The 17,202-nt window shown below is 37.0% G+C and overlaps 2 protein-coding genes across 6 annotated transcripts in view; both read right to left on the bottom strand.

Moving 5' to 3' along the window:
* Window positions 1–12,376, bottom strand: part of Igl (IQ calmodulin-binding domain containing protein igloo) — a 138,053-nt gene extending 125,677 nt beyond the window's left edge. Inside the window, exon 1 of the mRNA XM_076445020.1 lies at window positions 12,235–12,376. Within this exon, the coding sequence (XP_076301135.1) occupies window positions 12,235–12,307 (73 nt within the window). The 5' untranslated portion in view covers window positions 12,308–12,376. The remainder of the gene's footprint in view (window positions 1–12,234) is intronic.
* Window positions 12,280–17,147, bottom strand: LOC143219136 (uncharacterized). Of its 5 annotated transcripts, none has more exons than XM_076444982.1 (7): window positions 16,450–17,147; window positions 15,151–16,109; window positions 14,408–15,015; window positions 14,194–14,348; window positions 13,920–14,104; window positions 13,176–13,856; window positions 12,280–12,781 (listed from the first exon to the last, which is right to left on the bottom strand). In XM_076444982.1, exons 1-6 carry the CDS (start codon window positions 16,554–16,556, stop codon window positions 13,684–13,686), a joined length of 2,187 nt encoding a protein of 728 aa, XP_076301097.1. In that variant the 5' UTR covers window positions 16,557–17,147; the 3' UTR covers window positions 12,280–12,781; window positions 13,176–13,683. The 5 variants fall into 5 exon arrangements, with proteins under 5 accessions (XP_076301097.1, XP_076301098.1, XP_076301094.1 ...); XM_076444983.1 differs by having other exon boundaries at window positions 15,331–16,109; XM_076444979.1 differs by having other exon boundaries at window positions 12,280–12,506; window positions 13,141–13,856; window positions 14,408–16,109.
* Window positions 17,148–17,202: the final 55 nt, after the last annotated feature.

The following is a 17,202-nucleotide window of genomic DNA, read 5'->3' as shown; positions in this document are numbered from 1 at the left end:
TAGTTGGAGAACTTTGATTTTCGTCCTGCTTTATTTTTTAGTATGTTTTCTTTTAAAGTTTTACGTACTGAAGACACAGTAGCAACAGAGCACAGTATCTTCTTAGAAATCTCGCGATGAGAAAGCCCAGATATTAATAGTTTTTTAATTTCTGATATTTTACTTGTTTTTATTGGTCTCATTATGAAATATGACTAAAAATATTTTTTTCATGAATTATTTGATCACAAACGTATTCTCGAATGTTTAAAAGTAACGTTATGACTTACCAGTAATTATATTTGTGCTAAGGAATGCGAAAAATATAAGAATTTTTCACAATTGAGCTTAACACAAATAATTGATCAAGTATGCGCAGAATATACAAATTCGTAATACACGTCCGCTTTGTACGATTACAGGGCTGAAACTGTCGTAAAGTACCGACGCAATGTTAACATTTTTCGTTATATGTATCAACGGTCTTAAGCAAGATTCTGAGAAAGGTATACTGTGACTTGTTTCCTTTTTGTTCGAACATTTGATCAATTGTTTGAGTCACTGTATCTATCGTCTCAAATTCCTTCAACATCCAGAAGTGGGAGGTTCCTGAGATCATTCGAAGCGACATTTTCCTTTGCAAGAATGGAGTCCACGGCTTTGTTAAGGAGTTATTAACGAAACACCACGGAACAATCGGCGCGCCAACTGTGAATCGGCCGACTGTGCCAACACGCGTCTGGGTCGCGCTCTGATTGGTCCGTGTTTTTCGTTGATAACTCCGTATCAAAGCCGCGGACGCCATTCTTGCAAAGGAAAATGTCGCTTCGAATGATCTCGGGAACCTCCCATTTCCGGATGTTGAAGAAATTTTGAGACACCCTGCTATTATATTGTTGCGATGCTGTGTTAAACATAGCATATTTTAAACTAAAGCCGAAGAAAGTTTTAATTGTTAGCTATTTTATTCCTTGGTAACAACTTGCCCCACAACGGGGAAAGAGGTTCCGCTTCGCCCAACAACAGACAAATGTTAAAATATAAAAAACCTATTAGAATATTTTAATTTCAAGGTTACAATTTTAAGATATAATAAATTCAACAATAAATTACCGGTTGAAAATGAGAATATCCATACTATTTCTACGTCATTTTATATGTTCCATACAGCCCGTGAAATGGGAGATTTGCATGTTTGCAAACTTCACGCAATTAATATCCGAGAAACACCAATCTCATCCTCGGCTTTCTTCGCGTTTAATTACGTTTCGCGAAATAACAACATCGCAGACAATGATCTTTTTGTTATTATCACGCGTTCGAATGGGCGTTGGAAATGTGGCGTGTCCATTAAGGGAAGTTATCGTGGTCGGTAACGATCGCATAAATAATTCATTCGGTTCGCGCACGAACACATTTTTAAGCGGGGAACGAGGTGCGAGGAGGTGCCCCCTTTATAGTTATAGTTACTAGAACGGAGCTCCCTTTTCCCATGCGAACGAACGCCCTTCGAGGTCCCGTGTAACAAAGTAATCTAAGTAGCTTCACTTGCACTGTCGTATGATCGAAATTTCCGGTTCGGCAACGAGTCACGCGATATGCTCGAGGATCTTCGTTCGCAATGTTACCGATATGCCCGATTCCCTCGGCAAAAGTGAAACTGGGACGTGTTCAGCGCGAAATTCGTTGGAAAACATCGCGAATTGTTTTGCTCTAACTGCTGATATCACATGATGCGTGTCAAGGTTCGTCCGTCCAAACAGATCGATCGGAGTCGCTTGTTATGCTAGCCAAATAACCAGCGTCTCACGAACCATCCGAAGCGCACGAGCATCCAAGATATCAGATGATTGCATAAGATCGTGCCCGATTTGAAAATAAAATTCAATGGCTCAATTTTCGAGAATACAGCTTCATTAATAATTATTGTGCAATTAAAACAGAATGTATCCTTCTTTTACAGTAACGATATTTGGTCCCCTCAGGGTTTCAAATCCGTTCACCATTTCTCCATGGATATAGGAATATAGGGATGGAGCGTGAGCTAGCATTATGGGCAAGGCGGGTGTTTTCTTTTCCGGTAACTCTCCATGCGACTCTTTAAAAATGATATAGCGTTCTTTTTAACTAATTTTTCAAACGCTTTTTTCAGTATTGCAAGAGGTATTTCTGAGCTAACGAACTTGGCCGTTACTTTTTAAACCAATGACCATAAAAGGTGTTAGGTAACGGCCAAGTTTGAAGACACGTTTGAGGCTCTGTGTCGGCGCAGAGTGGCCATTTAGAAACTTCTTAAATATATGAATACTAAAGGACCATGTTATGGTTGTTATTATTTGGTTTTTCAAAATTCGTCGATTGGACAGAATTATAATAAGAAATGATTAACTCCGTTATTTCTTGTCACCCTGTAATTGTTACTCGGCAGACTCGCCGATGCGACAGTTACGGAGATACTACGGTATCGTCACCGCGTTCAAAATCAATCGATCGCGTACGATACTCCTACGACTCGAGATAACTCGAGGCCGCATTGATTCAAGCGCGAGCGTGCTAGCATTGATTATATCAGACTCCCGTTCGATCGACGTCTCCGGCAGAGTTCTCGCGGCCACGCAGATTCGACCTTTCCGAATAATTGCCTCAATCGACGTAACGACAAGCAACAGCATTCGATTTTCGCATCACGTTCGGCGAAACCGGAGAGGCCACTGGCAGAGGTTGCTTTCGTGCTTCGGCTAATCTACCCTTGATGGAAGGAGGACAACAATCTGTTGAACGATTCTTCCATTGTTAGCTTTATTTCCAGCTGCTAGCACACCCTTTGCTCGGTAGAAAATTTCATTAGTACCCCTAAACCATTTGTCTACGTTTTAAAGAGGTATTCTGGCTTTCGATCAACTTCGAACAATTACTTGAAATTAATGGTTTTTAATTTTTCGCTCGGTTCGTTGTCTACTTCGTCATTCGGTCCCACTCCTGGTACAGAAATTTTTTCAATAACTCCAAATTTTTATGGGGCCGAGCACAGGCCCTGGCCTCCAAAATCGACCACACGCTGTAGTCCATCGGGTTGAGATTCGATGAGTACGGCGGCCATTCCACAGATGTGATGAAACCTGGAAAATGGGATTTGCACCACTCTTGAGTCGTTTTCGCCCTGTGGGCCGGCGCGGAATCCTGCTGCAACGTCCATTCCGGATCGCCGAGGTGCTGTTGGGCCCACAGAAGTACGACGGCTTCGAGAATGTCCCGTCGATACACTTCTTGCTTGATTTTGACCCCTTGATCCACCTAAACCGTAGCAAATCCCATTTTCCAGGTTTCATCACATCTGCGGAATGGCCGCCGTACTCACCGGATCTCAACTCGATGGACTACAGCGTTTGGTCGATTTTGGAGGCCAGGGCCTGTGCTCAGCCCCATAAAAGTTTCGAGTCGCTGAAAAAATCTCTGCGCCGGGTGTGGGTCCGAATGACGCCAGAAGAGCTGCGGTCCATAGCCGAAAATTTCAAAACACGTTTGAGCCTCTGAATCGGCTCAAAAGGGAGGCCACTTCGAAACTTCTCAAATATACGAATACTAAAGGTCTATGCTATGGTTGTTATCATTTGGTTTTTCAAAGTTCGTCGATTTGACAGAATTATAATAAGAAACGTTTAACTCCGTTATTTCTGGTCACCCTGTATGTCGGTCACGTATCAACGGCGTAGCATTCGAAGTGTTAATGTACACAGAATGAGTAATACAAGCAAACATAAGAGGAATTGTTTAATGATTTGTACGGTTTAATATCTTTTTCTCGAAACACAATCTAATCAAACGATTTTCTTTATGCTATTTTTTATGTCCTGGTTGCACGCAAATGAGGTCACATAGAGATAAACTACAAGTTATAGTTACAGATAATGTGCAGTATGCTACGATTAAATTCCGTGATGATGCTGACAGTAATACATTGCTCTTTGTAGAAAAGATTTCAACGACTTTCACGAAGTAATGAAATATTTCATAAGAATAAAATCAAATACATAAATTGCATATCGTTCGTATTTATGCCGATGAGTTTTATTAAGAAGTGGCAGTTCATTTATAGGCTATTGATAAGGCATTATTAGATGCCGCAATAATGTTATGGACGCGAATGTTACACTCCACTCAAGAAACGATACTTTTCAACATAATATTTTTCAACTACAGTTCATACATTGTTCAGTATTAATAAGATAATATTAACAGAATATTTTCATGCAAGTTAGAACTGTGCAACTAATATTGTCAAAGCACGAGACGTTTCCAAATTTAACCCTTTGCACTCGGAGCTACTTTAACTCGAAAATTAAACATTTCTTCGGATCTAGAAGAATTCCATTCTGTATTAATTTTTTTCTTTGTAGGATTATAAAAATTGATAGAATACCTCGCACCAGGATTTCCCAAACTTTTTGTCTGATGGAGCACTTGAAGGGTCTTTGGATTTTGACGGAGCATCTTGTGTAATTTGAAGGGTAGGTAATGACACATAATCAATCAATCTTTTCAATAAATATTTTTTCGCGGAGCACATTTTGGGAAACCTTGCCTCACGCAATACTTAAATGTTTAGCAATAATTACATAAACAATATTTTTAATAATGGTACAGCAAATTTTTAGTAGCCACTCTGAGTCACCACTCGAGTGCTAAGGGTGAAAAATTGTAAACAGTTTTAGGTTGTGTATTCAGCTTACAGTGGAATATATTAACACTTTACGGAAGCCTATTAACAGGATTTTCAATAACTGTGCTCTGTGCCAAAGGAAAATATATAGATATTTTCTTTTACATTGCAATCTTAAATGAAACTATTAGATCACGTTATTGAGGGTGACTTGTTAGTTTACAATGAAAATTGCTGTTGCTATTGAATGTTCCATTAAAAAAGTGTTTAGCCATGTGCCATAGATTTTTCAAAATTATGCAATAATCACCGGTCGGTAATGTGTTAAGATTTATTTGAAGCTAGAAATCCGAATAAAGGTTAACACTAAACCTACCACTGCCGGTCAAACGACCGGTTTCATAATTTTCATTTCACAATTATTGAAACTATGATGTTGGTTACATGAAAATATATTCGATAGATCTCTCTTTACTCGGGCACATATTGTAATAAAAACGGCACAGAATTTAAATGAATAGAGCCCTGTAATTTTTGTAAAGCTAAGACATTTTAGTCGCTTTTACAGTGTAATTGACTGAATCGTATAATTCATAAATTATTTCACCGCTATTGCTTTTGGTAACTGTGCGCGCAAGTTTTATATTCACGAAAATGATCTGTGTGTAACGCGGTACATAAATTTTAGTTGAAAAGTGAACGTAAACGGGCGGAAAACGAGAAAGGAGCAGTGCATGCACATTGCACATGCTGCACAAAACGGCCGGGTCATCTGTCCACGAGCTCTTGTCGATTGCCTTGATATTGCCGGAGCGTGCACATTATCGCAATGTTTGATCTAATGAGCCGAACGAGCAAGTATTTTTCTACGTTATGGTGAAACTAATCGTACCATCTGTTATATACTATCGACGAAACTTCATGTATAAATGTCTTCCAAGACTTGAAGGAATTTCAGAAATAAGATACAAAGATGTTTCGATCCTCGAACGTTTCACTCTCTTCATTTTAACATTATACCTAATTTATCATGAAGTAATAATACGTGTAAGGATTTTATCCAAGAATGATGTGTTCTGAATACAAAAAAAAATTGGTGGCCCTCTCGAAACCTAATACAACATAAGAAAAATATTTAAAAATATTAAAAAAGAGCCACGTACTAATTACTGCGGATTAGAATTCGAAATACACGAGCGTACGGAAACAAACTACGTATCCGGGCATCTAAATAATTTTTTTATTTATTACAGTTTGAATGAATAAACCTTTTGTTCATTTCAACGCCGTAATATAATACAACAACAACAAGTACGATACAAGAACAACTGTCCTTTGGTGATCGAGATCGATAAATGCATAAAGATTCGCAGTCTAGTAATCACGAAAATCTAGAATTAATCTTACATTTATCGACCCAGTTTCCTTACTTGTTTCATTGTTTTCGATAAACCATCAGTTCTTCTGTAGTTTTCTCGATTCTATTATTTCATAAGATGTAGATATATTTACAAAAAATGCATTGCTACTTTAAGATAAGTTTGTAGAAATTGTGGTAGTCGTCGTATGCATTACTGTTTAAACTTTCTTTTCACCCGCCACTGTATTATACAGGGTGAACATTATAAAGCGTTACAGATGAATATCTCCAAAAATATTGATCATACGCAAAAATGTTTCAGATGGTATTTCGATGGTATTTTTTTAGAGTATTTATAGAATGTATTTAGAATAGTATTTTAGAGTTATTTAAATTGAAATATCTCCTGAACTACTAACTTTTCGACATATATAGGTTAGTACTTTTTTATAACGAATGTCCAGCTGCATCGATTGATGTATTAAAAAATATCTCATTCCATTAAAAAAAATGAAGGTCACCTTCATATCTCTAAAAAAAATTACATAAAAACAAAAATTTTTTGGTATCGTATAAGCTCTCCATTTTACCATTCAACTTTGTCCTTCAGACATTTGACGTATCTTTAAAAACAACAAAGATATTTGAGGTGGCAAAATGTGGCGACCCACCCTGTATAACACATCATTATTTTCTTTCTGTAAGCAAATATCTGACGAAGCTTCAAACTTTCGAAGTATTTCCATACCCTGTGCCATATTTTTCCGTCGTGCAGGCTTCATCGATATTGGTCGACGAGAGCTGATCGAGCACAAATATACAAGCAAATAGATTATATCGTATCACCAATAATCCTTCATATGGCGGAGTATCTATCGAACGTCTGGCAGAAAACGGAAACCACTCATCCTGCATAAAATGTTCATATATATACGCTTTTGTAGCTGCGCGTTCCCAAAGAGAGGGGATTCGCAGACGCATAATTCTATGGTAACGCGTTTCTAACAGTACTATTTGCTTGCTCTCGTGGGACACTTCGTGAAGTACGCTTATCTCTTAAAAGATATCTAAGTTCCATGTAAGTTCTCCAACCTCCCTTCTTACTATTTCACGAATCACTAAATCTGGAGGTCTGCTAAGGGGCTGTAATTTCCTTAAAAGCTTCTCGCCTACAATAAACGTGACGCGGAAATAGCCACCACAAAACAAATGAATTTTGAAAAGGTTTCTTTTCGAATGTACTTATAGCACAATTAAAAAAAATAGTACGATAAAAGTCAATTCGATGTATTGGAAATATTCAGTACCTATTGTGTACGTATGTTTATGTACACCCCTGCTCAAAAGTATGTGGACACTTGTGTGACACATTTGAGACGTCGACAACGCACAGTGAGCCATGATCGAGTACATAAAAATATCACGAACAATAACTGACTCGATCATCTCTCAATCCGTTTCAACTAGACGTTGATAATATCAACTATACGTTAGTACTCAACATCTTTACTAAATTTTATGCACTTATAAATGGAAAAATGGATGGCTGAAATTTGAAACAGTAGAAAAATTAAAAGAACTTAAGAACGTTGTATTTTCAACTTGAGAGGACATTATTACAAACAAGAAATTATTATTGGACATTTTGTGCATTTATAATAAAAATGAGTAGGTGTAATTTAAAACAATATAATCGTTAAAAGAAATTAAAAGTACTCTTACATTATTTTCAACCTAGCTGTTGGAATCGTAATTGATATTTCTAGATGTAATGTTTATACTGTAGAAATATTAATTAAGTTGATTTCATTTTTTAATTACTTCTGTACAATGCTCAAGGTTTATCAGTGCCTGATAGACTTACAGAATAAATAGAACACAACAATTTTAAAGTTAGCTTAGTTCTTCGCGGAAAAAACGTAGAAAAAATCGGTTTTTATTTTTTTTAACAACAGCGCACCAAACCAAAAAATCTGAAAAAATTCATGAACAATACTTATAACAATATACTGCTACTGTAAAAATATAAATGTTGTCACTCTAGAACTTCCATGTGAAATCTGCATTTTTTCGATTCTTTTGAGGTTTTTGATTTTTTACAAGCAGAATTTTCACTTTAAAAATCTGAAACTAATTGCAATTTTACCCCATAACTAACCTCCCGATCGAGATACAGGGTTGAAATTTTGCACAGTATGTCTTTTTTGGTACCCTATCGAATGGCACATCGTCGATAAAATTCGGTTCAAGGGCATTTTCGACTATCTTATCCGGCTATACCCGAAGGGTATTTCTAGTTTGTTGCAATTCAGGTAGAAAATCGAATGTCGCTTAAAAATGTCGCTTAATAACCATAGCAGTTGAGGAAGCGATGTAAAACAATCAATCAAAAAAAGGTAGAAAATGTTTATTTTGCATAAAAATCCGCTGACTAATTATTATGTTGTACTTTAGCAAATTGGTCCCTGAAGTGATCCTCACTAAAAAGAGGTAGAAAATCATAGCAAGAGAAATTTATTTTTCAGGTTTTCCTTCGACACAGTTCCTGCGAACTCGCCATTGAAAATCTGCCTACCGCAATAAAGATGCCGATGACACACGAAAGAGAATACGGAATCGGTATAAATCTATCGGAATGTGCGAAAAATGGGAAAAGGAAATCGAAGTATTTCGTTTAGTCAACAAAGGTAAACGATAGACAAGGGAATCATGCCGCACATAAATATTGTAAGCGTATGAACAGATTTCGTGCTCGAGTACCCAAACGAAATATATGGTACCTACCCTGTTACGACCCTGGCCGTGCCGAGAATTTTCATTCCATTCAACCGAGAACATCCCTTTCAGGATACACGTTGCTGGGTTCGCGACACGCAACATTGAACTTTTTTTTTCTAATAGAACCCTTAACTCTGTCGTCACTGACTTTGTCTCCACCGTCGGCACAAACGGGACAAACGAAGCAATTGTAAACTAGCCTTCCAATGCTCGAAGAGGACCAAAAACGACGGAGCATGGGTACAAATGGTACAATGCATAAGTATGCATTTATAGTGGAGCAGCGAGGTGAGCTGTGCGGTGAAAAAAAAAAGAAAAACAATGAAAATACATATGTACTTTTTCTTTAGTATGTGTCGAAATGTTGTCACGAATGTTGGTTTGTTTTCACCGCGCCGCTATCATCGATGCTCGCCGCTCCACTATAAATGCACCCTAAGACGTGGGAAAGGCAAATATAAACAAAGCAGCTGTTGATAAGGAAACTCACTATATAAGATTTATGTTAACTCACTATGTAAGATTTGTAATAATATGAATAAATTTAATCATTGTTTACTTCAAGATAGCAGGAGGCAGATAAAGTCAGAGAAACATTCAGACGAAAAAGAACGAGAAAGAAGCAACTTTTTATAATATAAGATCACGCTATAGTGCTGATCAGAGATAAACAAACACTAGTGAGGAAATTTATGTTTCAAAATATTTACAGGATGTGTATCTATTAAAATTATCTTTAATAACTTTATTTGCCAAACCATAAAGAGGAAACTTTCAAGTAGCCTTAATATTTATATTTTTCACACGAATTTGGTAAGTCTACAGTTATCTACCGAAAAAACGCTGATTTTATTTATATATCATTTAATATTTAGATTTATTTATAGAATAATAATATTTATATATAATATAAATAATATTTGTAATTTAAGATTTATATTGAATATTTATAATCAGAAATTTGATTAATTAAAGAATATAAAATGATTTTGAAGTCTCTAAGCTGATGAAGCTTACGAAATTAGACTTTATGAACAATAATTTAATCGTATTAAATTATAATTAAAAGCATCTCTGCGATATTTTATTAACATCTATTAATTAGAGACTTTACTGTCACATCAATCGTTTAATGACATCGCTGAAAACTTTTCGTATTCTATGAGAACCATTATTACACATTATTATCATTATTTCACAGGCAGATACGTAAACTCGCATATTAATCACGCGTTATTCATCATCAGCAAATGAAAAATAAAACGTAACGTCAACCATTTCATAATCCTACAAAACATCGTACAGATGAAAGTACAAAGTTTACATTCCAACAATTGCCGCGAAAGACGCGATGATTAATCAATTAAAAGGTTAAATGAATGTTGTTCCACTAAGCATTTATAGTTAGCCTGAGTTAATAGTAGAACATCAGTGACGCTACTTAAGCTTCACATCAAGTCGTCAAGTGACATATACAATACATAAATAAAGTGTTCAGCGCTAAAGAGAACATAGCTGTGACGGAAACGTATTTTGTTATCAAAACAGGTTATCATTCGGTAGAAGAATATCCACAAAACATCTCAATGTTACCTTAACAACATTACGATATCTTTGTTATTTAATTCTGTGTCACAAAAATCGTTCTTGACACAAACTGAAGATGGGGTACCGACTTTAAATATATTTTATATCGTAATATTAGTTATGCACACATTAAATCTCAATGCATGTAGAATATGAACACACATAAACTAAACTATTAAGAAATTATTATAAGTTGTAATAGTATTAACTGTAACAACATTAACATGTCTGTTTCCAGTCGACAAAAACGAATAAAATGTAAAATATGAACATAAACTAAACTATGTATTAAGAAATTATTATCAGTTGTAATAGTATTAACTGTAACAACATTAACATGTCTGTTTCCAGTCGACAAAAACGAATAAAATGTAGAATACGAACATAAACTAAAAACTATATATGTACTAAGAGATTATTATCATTTATAATAGTATTAACTATTAGAATATTGACATGTGTATTTTCAGCCGAGAAAACCGACTAAGAACTTTTTTCAAGCTTCGGAATTATAGAAAATATATTCGAAAATCATTATAAACGTAGCTGCCGCAATATAAGCAAGAGTCAGATTTTTTAAAATATGTTTCGCTCTCTCGTATCGAATTAAAAAGTTCCTAATTGCAAGCTTCGTTAGTCAAATCCTTTGGCATTGGTCTCTCGAGCTTCAACTTCACCCGGAACAGTTTTACGTGGCTTTAAATACGAATGTTTTTCGCTTCGAAACCGAGTTCATGAATTCATATTACTCGTAAGATTTTTCCACTTCGCATTACCACCTCGTAGTCGTGACAAACGGCGGTGATGACGCCACAATGACGGCCAATTGAGGGTTAAATAACTGTGAATAACAACGAAAGACGTTCGCAATTAACAATTGCAGGATGATCTGAAAATTCATGCAGCTTTTTGTCTTGTCTAAAAGAAGCGAATTTGTAAATTGTAATGCAAAAGTCAATTTGCAAATATACAATTTGTAAACGTTCCTTTTCCAGAGTGGCTACCATGATTTCGTATGAATGCACTTTGCAGTAAAATATGAAGAAAAGAGTCAAAAATATTCTTTCCAGTTTAATTACTTTATAAAATGATTTTAACAATCGATGACACGATGGAACTGTAGAAACGAGAAGGTCAAACAGCGTGTAATAGTATTAGAATACATTAAACATTTTTGTCTGTCATTTTAAGCTGCTTATTCAAGCCCACTTTCACGATAATATAATTTTGTAATAAAACAAAATTTATGATTGTTGTGTTACAAATTACTGACACCGATATATGCTTAAAAATCATATTGTTTGTTATCACAACGATTTCGATCCTCCACTTTCGATTTTCTTCTAAATCTTCCGCAAATTCAACTGAAATGCGTTCGTTTTCTGTACAGATAAATGTCGAAGATTTGTTTCTACGATTTACTGGAATGATTTATTACTTTTAATATAGCGAGACTGTCGTCGTAAGGAAGAGATCATTCGAGCAGAAAAATAATCCTTCTGCTGGTAGAAGGCGGTTGGGGGTGGTCGATTTGTTACTCCGAAGGAACAGAAATAACAGAACAAATTGTTCTTTCATTACGGAGAAAATGTACAAACCGCGTTTTGTAATTTAAAAGCGAGATAAGCAAAAAAACATGAAAACATAGAAAGTTTCATCCGAGTGGAAAAGATGAATAAAGGATATAACGAGAGAAGAAGCGTTTTGCATGATGTAGTCTTCCAGCATCCTCTGGCTAAATATATATATTGTAAAATACGACATATCACAGCACTTAGACATTTTTAATTCCATCGTAGGGAAGTTTGAATCTCGGTTGAAAATTTAAGCCGAAAGGCAGCGAAATTATTGGGAAAATTGTATTACTTACCGCCGTTCTTGATGTCCTCCTTCGCTTCATCCCCTACCGGCTGAACGCTCTCCTTGCTCGTGTTGCATCCCATTTTCACTGTTACTCCTTTCCCGTTTCTATATTCCTTCTATCCTCGAATTGCAAACGCCCACCGTTGGTCGCGACACTCTTCGTATAATTCGCGATTATGATCGACTAAGTGCTTTCCTCGTCAACATCGAGCCGTCGAATAAAACGCCGTGATTACGAAACTCTTTCTCTCTCTCTCTCTCTCGCTCCCTCTTGTTGCACTGGAAACAGCGAAAAAAAAGAGAAGAAATAGCCCGATTCACCACGAGAAGGAGAAGTACGTCGAAGGACGACGGATCACAGTCTAATAGAGAAGGGGATCGGGATCAGCGTTTTCGAAAATTCGCTTCTCCTCGGGAAAAGCCGGGGGTGAACGACACGGCGTGGTACCGGCTCCTGTGCGAAGACCGTCAGGACGAAGATTACGGTGATTTTACACGATTGATTGAGCTGGACGTATCGTGAAAACGGTCCCGTCCACGGTCCCTTCGGGTGGCTGTAAAAATCGGCGTACTAAAATAATATTTTATATGTAACTACCGGCAAACACTAAACTCTACTCTACGGATGTACCACGAACACAAGTTCCGTCGACGTCGCGAGACGTACTGACACTGTCGACGACCCTGCCCTTGCGTCGCGACTACCCGAGTCGATATATATTCCTTTACGATCTTGGTGCGCGTACACATTCGCGTTCGTGTGCGCGCGATCCAATAACAATGCGTGTACATTTACGCCGGATCGGCCCACACGAACACGGTTTAAATCAAGCGAAAGCAATTGCAACCGGGTATAGCCCACGTAACTGGCCGCGTGCATACCGGAGCTTTTTGTTTTCAATTTTTTTCGTACATCATTCGCCGAGTAAATTCGACCCGCCACATTACCCGTACTATCCTGTCCAATCGGCCGCCACTCCCAACTCCCGTATACACCGTCCAAAGAAGAATGCTTTTTGCGCGAGCTACGATCGATTTCATAAACGGATACTCCGATGCCCGCTAGACTGCTGCCAGACAGGCGCCGACTCTCAGGCGTTCCTCTCTCGTTTTCTGGAACAAATATCGATTCCGCGGTTTTCATAATCCTCGACGATTCAGTACCGCCGATGATTCATGCCTCATAGACGCGACCCGTGCATTCGTTTGCGTTTTATAGTCGCGTGACCCGCGCTTAGAATTCCACTGACAAATAGCTCTCTGTTCGTGGTGCTACATTGACATTCGCGAGAGCTCACCGAGGATAGTTCGCCATCGAAAAAGAGTACAACAAGCTTTCGCAACGATTTTTATAGATGTTTATTGAATGTAAATGGTTTCATGAATATTTCACAGTTTTTAAATGCGTACAGAGTCGATCGTCGAGAAGTACAAAGTTGTACAAGACAGATGCGCTTTACATATCGGATGTGCTCCATTTATATGCTTCTTCTTGAAGCGCCGTCTTCGCGTTTTGCGCTTCGAACCAGCGTTTCTCGTAACCGTTGCTCCTGTCGACACCGTCCCATCGATAACCAGGTTTAATACCAAATCGATTCGGCATGTAGGATCCCTCGTATGTTGGTCGATCTGAAATAATAAGAAGCATGTGTAATACATCATTTTATACGCGAGAAAGTGTATTTATGTTACCTGGTTGTCTTTTTCCTTCCTTAATCTGTTTTTGTTTAATATACTCCAACATTGGATCACCTTCTCTTTCTTGTTCTCTGAGTCTTTTGTCTAAATCAGCATCGTCTGCATATCGCGCGAGTGGTTTACTCATTTCGTAGAGATCGTCTTTTAATTTTTCTTCGCGATCTTCCACTTGTTTCAACCTGGAAAGATAGTCGTGTTATTTTAACGCGAACAGGCGTAGAATGATTAATGGAATTCTACTTTTACTATTTTATTTGTTATTACTCACCCCTTTCCCCATTTAGCATACTTCTCATTCAATTCGCTCTGTCGCTTCTGTTTCTCACGCTCTTCGGCTGCTTCCGCTTCTAAGTTACGTTTTCTACCCGTTTTAGAATCTCTTAGGACTACGGCCTGGCCAACGCCAGTAACCTCTTTACTAAGCTAAAAAGAACCGCCATTTAAAATCCGAACCAAATGAAAACAGGAAAATATGTAATTACCTTGCTGAAATGTTCAGCTTCTCTCTTTTTGTACGCTTCTGTCTCTTCTCGTAACGCCTTGGCGTCTTGTAACCCTGCTGTCTTTCCATCTAACGTTTTCTTCATTCGCTTATCACTGTCTTCTTCATTGTCTCTGTGTTTCGAATCCACTCTTTTATAGTCACTAGTGTCCCTTGTAGATCTGTCTTTTCTAGAAGAACCTTCTGATTGATATTTACTGTCCCATTTCCTTTTAGATTTGTATAAATCTCTATTATCTTCCTTGGATTTGCTTCCACTACTGTCTCTGTTCCTTCTACGAGGTGGACTCGTATCCGAATCCTGATGTCCTTTTTCAGACCAAGAACTTTTATCCGAATGCTTATGACGTTTGCTCTCCTTGTGTACACTTGCTTGCGAGTCTCCATATTTGTGCTTTCTACTCTGTCTAGGCGGACTAAGATCTTTTTCAAATCTTCTTGATGGTAAGTCTGTTCTTGATTTTCTTTTCTCATACTCGCCCTTTTTAGTTTGTCTCGGTGGACTTAAATCGGGATCATAGTTCTTGGATTTAGACTTTCCAGGCGGACTTGTATCGGAATCATAGTTCTTGGATTTAGTTTTTCTAGGTGGACTTAAATCAGAATCATAGTTCTTCGATTTAGTTTTCCTAGGTGGACTAAAATCGGGATTATAGTTCTTGGATTTAGTTTTCCTAGGTGGACTAAAATCGGGATTATAGTTCTTGGATTTAGTTTTCCTAGGTGGACTTAAATCAGAATCATAGTTCTTGGATTTAGACTTTCTAGGTGGACTTAAATCAGAATCGCAATTCTTAGATTTCGATTTTCTAGGTGGACTTAAATCAGAATCGTAGTTCTTAGATTTCGATTTTCTAGGTGGACTTAAATCAGAATCGTAATTCTTAGTTTTCGATTTTCTAGGTGGACTTAAATCAGAATCATAGTTCTTGGATTTAGACTTTCTAGGTGGACTTGCATCAGAATCATAGTTCTTAGATTTCGATTTTCTAGGTGGACTTAAATCAGAATCGTAATTCTTAGATTTCGATTTTCTAGGTGGACTTAAATCAGAATCGTAATTCTTAGATTTAGTTTTCCTAGGTGGACTTAAATCAGAATCACAGTTCTTGGATTTAGACTTTCTACGTGGACTTGCATCAGAATCATAGTTCTTAGATTTCGATTTTCTAGGTGGACTTAAATCAGAATCGTAATTCTTAGTTTTCGATTTTCTAGGTGGACTTAAATCAGAATCATAGTTCTTGGATTTAGTTTTCCTAGGTGGACTCGAATCAGATTCAGATATTTTCTTTTTCCTTTTTGTATGTTTTTTGTTTTTGTGAGATGGAATGTCTTCGTCCGAATCGCTATCGCTATTTCGATTCTTTTGGGAACTTTTATTATGTAAATTAGTATGCCTTTTAGATTCTTTTCTGGCTGGACTTGAACCATTATTGGAGTCATTTGTAATGTTCTTAGACTGTTTGTTGTTCCTGTATTGGCTTGTAATAGTCAAATCTCCGTCTTGACTGTCAGCTATAATTTTCCATCTTCTTTTATCTGTGAAATCGACTGGTCCACGTTCATCCACTACACCAGCAATTTGAGGGGCATCTTCTCCGGTAATGTAAATATCAAATTCGTTATCTTCGATCGGCCTCATATTCTTCAGGTCTAAGTCATCGTCAATGATTTTTACTCTGCAAAACACATCTCAAAATTTGTGCGAAGAAATGAATATAATCTCCTTAAATAACTTATTATGCTCTAAGTTTGGGGGCGATTTTTTGATTTTATGCATTGCGAGGTTATGCATTCCATCTCCTAGTTAAATTAATCTCCGGCATTATTTTATGACAGAATCAAAGAAATGACAGGTAATGAAATATTTTTTGTTCACGATTCATTATAGAAAAGTTTCGAACTATTTCACTCTAAAATTCCAGGAAGACGAGTGAAACAATCATTATAACCTAAAACACAAAGGTTTCTTCTTGAAACTGCCACGGAAAGGTATGATATTCGTAAATTAACACTTACGTTTTTACTCCTACATGCTTCTTCTTTTTCTTCTTCTTTTTGTCGTCGCCATATCCCGAAGACAAATATTTCCTCAAATACTCCTTCTGGTCTACTTTCTTCTCCATTTTCTTTCACCAGAGACAGATTGTGTACTCTCTGCTTTCACAAACAATGGCGCGCAGCAGCAGCGTTTCATCGGAATATTTCCTACTGCTCACATTCGAGGGCGTTGAAATCAATATTTAAATAAGAGCGCGAATTTTAGAAACCAATGTAACAATTATATGTTTGCCACAGTGATCGCAGAATCACGATCGCGGTCGTATATATATTATACAGTAAAAATGAACGAGTAATAGAATACTTCATGAATAAAATAAAATATACAGGGTGTCCCACGTAACACCTTTCACGATTTTTCAAGTGAGTACTTGCGATAATCTGACAAGAAACTATTTTAAACAAAAGTTGATCAGTTTTCGATTGGCTATACATTGCAATAGAAAAAAGTTCGAAATTTTTCTTTTTATTAGTATTGTCAAGGCCACCTTCATTTTTTTAAATGCACTTGCTGTTTTTGACTTGCCCGTATCAAGACGAATTCAACGACCTAGTTTAACATGACTTTCGGATGACCTTGCAGTACCATTCAAAAAAATTAAGGTGGCCTTGGCAATAATTAAAAAGAAAATTTTCCAACTCTTTTTATTGCAATGTATAGACAATCGAAAACTGATCGACTTTTGTTTAAAATATTTGTTTGTCAGATTA

Source organism: Lasioglossum baleicum, unplaced genomic scaffold (genome assembly GCF_051020765.1).
Source record: "Lasioglossum baleicum unplaced genomic scaffold, iyLasBale1 scaffold0021, whole genome shotgun sequence".
NCBI classification, from domain to species: domain Eukaryota; kingdom Metazoa; phylum Arthropoda; class Insecta; order Hymenoptera; family Halictidae; genus Lasioglossum; species Lasioglossum baleicum.
The sequence above is the reverse complement of the archived record's forward strand: the minus strand, read 5'-3'. Positions and strand labels throughout refer to the sequence as shown.

Bases quoted from the DNA above. Each gene is read 5' to 3' on its own strand.
- LOC143219136 (XM_076444979.1), bottom strand. From the start codon at position 16,556: ATGGAGAAGAAAGTAGACCAGAAGGAGTATTTGAGGAAATATTTGTCT. The intron at 16,110-16,449 runs GTAAGTGTTAAT...TGTGTTTTGCAG, and splicing joins AAGCATGTAGGAGTAAAAAC to AGTAAAAATCATTGACGATG. The intron at 14,105-14,193 runs GTGAGTAATAAC...CTATCTTTCCAG, and splicing joins TATGCTAAATGGGGAAAGGG to GTTGAAACAAGTGGAAGATC.